At 35.4% G+C, this 8,634-nt stretch overlaps 1 protein-coding gene across 1 annotated transcript; it reads right to left on the bottom strand.

The window, feature by feature from the left end:
- Nucleotides 1-2,649: 2,649 nt before the first annotated feature.
- Nucleotides 2,650-4,095, bottom strand: LOC128557364 (uncharacterized; the record flags this gene model as incomplete). Its single annotated transcript, XM_053544678.1, has 1 exon — nucleotides 2,650-4,095. A coding segment is annotated over one exon (453 nt), but the record flags the coding sequence as incomplete, so codon positions are not given.
- Between the last annotated feature and the right edge of the window lie 4,539 nt (nucleotides 4,096-8,634).

The raw sequence follows: 8,634 nt of genomic DNA, 5'->3' as shown, positions 1-8,634 counted from the left end.
TTTTACTACTTGACTGCAACATGCTGGTGCACTTTACTGTGAATATACACACAGGTCGTGGTCAGTAGATTACACCTATTAAATTTGTGATCAATAGATCAAGTCAAGTTATAGGCCTGAACTTAAAATCAAAGCCCTGAAAGAACAGCTAGCCAGTGCTTATTGAGTGATATTTCAACCGAAACACCATTACTCTACGGCTAGTTGATATTTTCAAAATATTTAAATTGTTACTTTTCAAAATAAACTTTGCTGTTGTTAATACTTACTAGTTTGTTTTTCTGTTACCTATAGTATTTTAAATAACAAACTATTGTTACCCTTAGACGAACAATTGGAATATTCTTTTTAAACTCATGGACATTGTCTCTGTCAAACCTTAACAAAAGTCAAATGCATTACCAGAATCTGGAAGCAATGCACTAATCTACCGAGCAGAAAATTATGAATACTAATGAAACATGAGGAGCCCGGTGGTTCTACCAAAGTTGCCGCCCTTGATGAAATAATGCACGGAGGGGCACCTAGGTCTTCCTCCACCATCAGAACTTAAAAGTCGCTATATGACATATAAATGTGTCGGTTTGACCTTTTCTTACAATATTTTTGCGGCGTTTGGTAAAATTGAAGAGGTGACTTAAAAATGCACGAGGTGATGCCTGATAATCTACCGGTTAGTATTTCTTTGGGTGTGGGGTTTGGGGAAGGACAGTCTAATGCTATGAAGTTGAAGACCCAACACAGATTAACTGAATTCATTTGTGTTCCCATGATGGTATTTATACATGATATGCATACAAATTGAGAGATGCAAGTAAATAGTTATAAATTGACAATGACCTATATTAGGCCAAGGCAATGTATTTAATGTCTTAACGTTCTATTAAATAAATGTAGCAGAATGCTTAAGTTAGTATAACTTAAGATACTTCAGCGCTCCCGGTTTATATGCAGGATTTGGACGGGAGCGCTGAAGTGTACTCCGTAGGGAAATCATACCAATAATCGTGCCAGAAATCTGACACGCTCGCGTTCGTACATATTAAAAGAAATCGGCAGCAGCACTTTCTAATCATTTTATATATAGTAAAATCTACCATTGTGCCATATTTTACGCATCAAAACCCATAACTGAATGCAGAAATACCTGACAATTTCGAACTGGCCTGAAAAGTTTACTCTACGCCACCATCTTGCTCCTTTGAAATACGAGACTGACCATTCACCCGCGCGAACCGCTAAGAGAGCACTAACATGTGCTGCTTCGTGTTTGAAGTTGCATCAGCATCCCGGTGACAAAAAAAAACTTGGGAAAAAGGTTATTTTTATTGAAATTGATTTGAATTATTATTTTAATAGATAAAGCCTAAAGAAAACTGGTATGTATAAATTATTTTTTTGTTTACAAGGTGCTCTACATGTATATTTTTAGCGGTTCGCGCGGTGCCGTCATGCGAGAATCTCGCAGTTGCTATTCAACAATGGCCGCCGAAATGATGCTGATCTATCAGTGACTTGTAAAAATCGACTATTTTATTGTAAGATTTGCTTGCAGAATTTGATAAATGGTGTTAACTGATGTAGAAGTAATTACTTTATCAAGGTACCCATACGTCTTCGTTCAGAATTTCAGTTGACTACGTTTGCGACAAAAAGTTGGACAACTTTTTATTTTGGTATGGTTTCATAGTAGGCCTGGTCCAAAACTCTAAAGCCGCAACTATGAAAAAACAAAATATGAAAAAGCGGCATTTAGAGTTTTGGAAGCCAAGACTAAAGTTAGTACTATGTTTAGACCAAAGTTTGTTTCTACAGTGTAAGGTATTTTTAAAACCATACTGAAAAGAGATTGACTGTTGATGAAGTGTATAGGGGTAGTGGGTAGGAAAGTAGGTCAGTGAGTTGTAGTACGTTTTGATGTATCACTATTCACAGTGCTTGGAATGTATATAAATTGATAGCATGGCTCCCTGACTGCATGGTTATTTTTTATATAAATACTGGAAACATTTTATAAGAACATTTTAAGCCTCTAAAATAGCACAATTTTATCTGATGGCTGAACCACACCTATGTTTGAAGCCAGGGGCAATAACAATGTCAATGTAGAAACAACCTGCTGGAGTTTGTTCCCTCTAAATGAAAAAAACTGATATATGTAAATAAGAACAAACATAGAGACGGAAGCCAGTGTAATAAATTGATTACCCAATTGCGTTTCTACAGTGCAATACTTAATATATATATATATATATATATATATATATATATATATATATATATATATATATATATATATATATATATATATATATATATATATATATATACATATATATGTTTTAGCTTTAGCTCACGTTTGTCTTATACATGAGACGCTAAAATATGGAACCCTGAGTTTAGGTTACAAAACACAATCTTTAATGTTTACAAACATCATGTTTACGAAAACGAACTGTAGCGGATAGGTTATGAAAATTCATTTATATGAAGGCATTGCAGTATATATGTTTTTGAACGTCAGATATATTTTCAGAAAGATTTTCATGAATTTCGTGCGGGGATATATTGGTTATCCTTGGCCGGGGCCAAAAGTTTGCTTCGACGGAGGTCTTGTATAGTAACTAAACACAACACTGAAGAAACATATTTACGATGTTTTATACTTTTATTCACCAGGGATAAAGGTTAATGTTATACATCAAGGTTTCAAATAACAAGCCTGTCATAGAAACATACCTTTATGCATGTTGAAAATAGAGTAATGAAAATTTAAGAAGTATTCTACTGCATTTGTCTGCGCCCATTTTGTACCAACATATTAATTAGCTGCTACATACTGAAGACCGCTATTTGTACCATTCTTATTAATAATTTCAAAAAATAATTCAGGAATTTCGTATTCAAAGGCTCAGGTCTAATGAACTTAAGAAATACACAATACCCCAAAAACATTTGTTGTGCAGAAAAGAACCCACCTATTTAACAGATATCAGTAAGCTTAAAAATATTTTCGGGCGATTGTTAAAAAATCAAATACACATTGCCCACTTCAAACTAAAATTACACAATAAAAGCGAATTTACCTGCGCGGTGCGTGTTTGTTTTCTTTAAAACATTTTGAAAAGTATAAAAATAAGGGCTTATTACATTATTTATGAAATCATTGCGCTTTAGCATTTTGAGAGTGTCTGTCATTGATTCGTGCGTGAATTTTGGAGTAAATGTAAATAAATTCATACGTGTCTAGCAGCATTAAAAAGCACCACATGGTAAAACTATATGAAATTTCGATGCTTTATTTTTCCTCTTTTTTTTTCTTGGCTTGTATAACACTAAATTGTCGTCTGAATATAAAAATCTTACTGGTAACCGCCTTGGCTTAATTTCTACATTATTTTATTATTGAACATATGCATAATTTTTCGTTTTATCAAGGCGTGCATTGTCATTTTTAAACAAACATCACCCATTTGTCTTTTCTTTTCCTGTGATCTTCTCTTACAGGTACACGGCCATTAACGGTTGTCTATATTGACAGAAGCGAATAAATGTGTCAGTAAACTTAACTCCTTCATTAAGTAAATGTATCTTAATTACTTGTAGAAGTTCTCAAAAATGTTCTAGAAATGCTTCTTTTGACTAATCAAATGATGTAGTAGACGGCATGCACATCACGTGTGCGGTTGCTGGAATAGCTATCGTCGGTGTGGAAGTAGTAAAAAGGAAAGCGTTAGAGCTAGCAGTAGTTCCTTCCATAGGCACTTCGGCAAGACCTTCACATACGATTTCGTCAGCCGTAAAGCTCAGGTCTTCAAACACAACCTGCACTGGTGTATCATACACAATTGTGGAGGTAACAATCACCGTAGATGAGGAGCTTGTCGCTTTCCATGGTATGACGGCTGTAAGCTTCCGAGTCGATGTCGAGGTGGCTGTCGTCGAGCTGGTGACAGTCGTGGTTGTTGTTGCAGAAACAGTCGTTGAAGAGGTCGTAGTGTAAGTTGTGGTCGTTGTCGATGTCGTTGTGGAGAAGGATGTTCTTGTTACTGTTATGTCGGACACTGAAATAAATGCGGCATGTTTGTTAGAATAAAATACACCCCGTTAAAAATCTGTTTATCTTTAGCCGACTTTCCTAACCATACGAGTACAAAGTATTACATTTTTTAAAACAAAAATCCACAAATAAGAGTTGATACTGGCTTGCGAAAAAAAAATCATTATCTAATTTTGAGTATTTCCATGGAAGGATAGAGCCAATGTATTGCATATAGCCGCCAATACAGCTGTTACTTAATAAATCCAGATAACGGCGTATTTAAAGTAGTGGAAATTCGTTGTGTCACATTTAACAGTTTACTTTCTTCGCATACTTTAAAATAATTTAGATAGATGGACTGTTCCCTTCCAACTCAGACCGTGCTTAAACTTGTCAAAATTTTACTACTGACCGACTATCAATTCAGTGGGTATTTTATAATAACATGACATCAGAAATAGATTTCAGCCATAAAGTTTTGACATTAACCCTAAGACCGAGCATATATAGTACAAACCATGTAGAATAAGTCGTGGTATATATAACCTTTAGCATTTCAGTCATAAAGTTGAAATAGATGATTAGATCTATTGGATATCTTTAAATGTGACGCGTTCGTATCGATATAAATTTAAAAACACACACTTGTGTCACAAATATATGCCAGAGTTGTAAATCATTGCCAGGCTGACCCATTCAAAACACATAGATTCTACTTGACATTTAAATGTTCATATTCTAACACGGCTAGATTTTGTGTCAGTTATTAAGTTTAATAACACGGAAGGGGATCCAACATATGCATTCCTAAATGGGCTGCGCTTAAAATCATGTTGTGCGTCCGGAAGTAAATATAGTAAACATTTCACAGAAAAACAGGTGAGATTCTTATTTGTGATTGAGTTTTGTTAAAATGACATTGTTTGCCAAAATATCGCGATGCTTTACGCGATACTCACATTAATATTCTTAAACCCTGAAAATGTCGTTTAAGTGTTGTCAAGTAATATTGACATTAGGATGTTGCAGAGGAGAATGTGAGTGTAAGAAACGAACTGAAGACAACAATGCATCACGCTTTCATTTCTTCATTTTAGCTCAAGATCTGTACAGTTTTAAAAAATTCAATGCACCACATATGTAGCCCATGCACAACATATGTATCCCATTCGCATTTTTGCTCATAAATAATGTTCTAGCAAAGTGATTGCCATATAATTGTTCTTCTGGGTTGTGTTTAGCATACGAAAGGTTTCAAGGGCAAAATTTAAGCAGGCGCAGGGCAATAACAACATATTTCCATCTGTTGATAAAAATGTTGCTAATTTTCAGTCATACCGCTTCACGGAGGATAAGTTTTTCTCCGTCATTTCTACAAATACAGGTAAGATAAATGCACTTACGTGCTTGGCTTTGTATACTCGGTTGCACTGCATCGCGATATTTTGGCAAAACAATGTCATTTTCACAAAATTCAATCACAATTAAAAATCTCACCTGTTTTTCTGTGAAATGTTTACTACATATGTATTACCGTAAGCACAACATATGATTTTAAGCGGTGCCAATTTAGGAATACATAGTTATGTTGGATCCCCCTCCGTGCTAAACAAAGAACAGTTAATGTGCGGTCTAGAAAACATGATGACGTCAATTATTACGTCAACTGCCGTATGTGTCATCCGGTTGATTTATACTACCAGATTTGGCAGGCCAGTTGTCCAATAATTACGTGAACCCAGGTTCACGGTCGAAAAACTAGGATTAATGGTCGATAAACTAGGTTTCTCGAACGTTAAATCAGTTTTTTTGAATACTAACCTATATTTTAGAGCGAAAACATAAGATAACGGGCGTAAACCATAGTTGACCAGCTGTTAAAACATTAAGTTTATTACCTGACAAATATAAATTGCCAGTACATTTGTACATAGATTGTATTATATTATATTATATTATTTATCTATTTATTTATTTATTTATTTGTTTACGTCTCATCAATGTACATACATATGATACAACATAAAACATCACAATTAATTAAAATATGAATTTATAAAACAGTACATTGCCACTCTAAGCAGAGTTATAAGAGACAATAATTATTCTGATATCATAGACATAATTCATTTACATTGACCAACATAGGTAAGTGTTTTAAAATAAAAATAAAAGGAAAACACCACCACTAATCAGTTATAAAGAGGAAATGTCTTGAAAACTGATAATAAAGTGAATTTATAAATGGGTGTTACTATGCTAAATAAAACAGGTATAAAACATTTTTTATGTATTCTTAATCAATCATATATTACTGATTATTAAAAATATTTTAAAAGTAATCTAGATAAGAAACAACCTAACACTTGAGATTTCTGCTAAGATAAACTGGCTATATATTACAGGATTGTAAAAAGCCTTAAATACAATGTTAGAATACACTCTTAAGAATGACTGAAGAACTGATATTTGCCAAAAGCATGATAATCAAAGAGTAATAATGCCTAGGAAAAAACAATTTATATATGTAATAACCAGCCCATAGAAGTCATTGTAAATTAATCAATATTCTACGACCCCCACCCCTACCCACAAAAAAAGATCATGATTTCAACAATGACAATTCTTCAACCATGATAAACCAACACACTTGTTAGTTTATTTGTACAGCAAATTGTTCCTAGTTTTTAAAATCATACAGGTTTTGGCAGTAACATTAACTATATCCTTGTTGGAGAGCACAAAAATCAATTTCTCTTGGTTATTGAAATTCACGTAATTATTATTAATATCACTAGCTTTAGCACTGAGTACTTCTCTTAAATCTTGGTATGCATTACATTCAAATAGAACATGCATTTCATTTTCAACTGACATTTTACATATTGGGCAAACACGCTGATTTTCTGGAATGTTTTCATACCTTCCAGTTTCTAACCTAAGGGGGGCAACCCCACATCGGAATTTAGCATAAGAAGATCTGTGTTTGACAGATAAATGTAATCTGAGGTATGACTCTGTTTCATAATATTGTTTAAACAATCTATATGTACGCAACTTGTTTCTTCCCCGACCAGATGGACCAACTTCATTCTGAATATTGGAACTCCATGCACTAATAAAATCATCCATAGAACCTTGCAAAACTTTATCACAAAAATACTTTGATGTTGAACTTGTACACATATCTAGAGATTGTAACATATTTATACTGTTCATATGATTCTTAAACTGATACTGCCAATTCTTACAACGAGTGTTACTTTTGTAACAAGGCAGTCTGAAAGACAGCTAAATCCCCCGCCACTGCTACGGATAGTGAAAGGGTAAAACCTTTGATTTTAGCTGTGACCTTGACCTTGAACTGACATGGCTGACTCATGAATTCTGCACAACGTCTTGATGAGGTGATCATTTGACCAAAGTTTCATGAAAATCCTTCAAGGGGTTTAGGAGATACAGAGCTGAAACCTTTGACCTTCAGTTGTGACCTTGACCTTGAGCTGACATGGCTGACTCATGAGTTCTTGATGAGGTGATCATTTGACCCAAGTTTGATGAAAATCCTTCAAGGGGTTAAGGAGATACAGAGTGGACATCAAATGGAAGGCTTAAACCTTCGACCCTTAGTTGTGACCTTGACCTTGAGCTGGCATGGTTGACTCATAATTTCTGCACATCGTTCTGATGAGGTAATCATTTGACCAAAGTTTTATAAAATTCCTTCAAGGGGTTTAGGAGATATAGAGCGGACACGAAATGGAAGGCTCAAACCTTTGACCTTCAGTTGTGACCTTGACCTTGAGCCGACATGGCTGACTCATAAGTTCTGCACATCGCCTTGATGACGTGATCGTTTGACCCAAGTTTGATGAAAATCCTTCAAGGGGTTTAGGAGATATAGAGTGGACACAAAATGTTGTCTTGATGAGGTGATCATTTGACCCAAGTTTTATAAAATTCCTTCAAGGGGTTTAAGAGATATAGAGCGGACACAAAATGGAAGGCTCAAACCTTTGACCTTGAGTTGTGACCTTGACCTTGAGCCGGCATGGCTGACTCATGAGTTCTGCACATCGTCTTGATGAGGTGATCATTTGATCCAAGTTTTATAAAATTCCTTCAAGGAGTTTAGGAGATATAGAGCGGACACAAAATGGCAGGCTCAAACCTTTGACCTTGAGTTGTGACCTTGACCTTGAACCGACAAGGCTGACTCATGGGTTCTGCACATCGTCTTGATGAGGTGATCATTTGACCCAAGTTTCATGAAAATCCTTCAAGGGGTTTAGGAGATATGGACCGGACACGATTTTGTTACGGACGGAAGGACGGAAAGACGGAAGGACGGACGGACGGAAGGACGGACGCAGACCATTCCTATAATCCCTCCGCCACGGCGGGGGATTAACAACAATAAGTGAAGACCTTACTGTTAGTTCTATTTATATCCATTTGATTTCAACCGATGTCACTGATGGGCTACAGATTTCCATTGTTTCACATGAGGGGGCTGCCAGGCAAACTCATCATAAAGGGCATTGTTGGGTGTATATTTACCAGTGCCAAGATGACTGGTCGTCTGTATTTAA

The sequence above is a fragment of the Mercenaria mercenaria genome, chromosome 5 (genome assembly GCF_021730395.1).
Source record: "Mercenaria mercenaria strain notata chromosome 5, MADL_Memer_1, whole genome shotgun sequence".
NCBI lineage: Eukaryota > Metazoa > Mollusca > Bivalvia > Venerida > Veneridae > Mercenaria > Mercenaria mercenaria.
The sequence above is the reverse complement of the archived record's forward strand: the minus strand, read 5'-3'. Positions and strand labels throughout refer to the sequence as shown.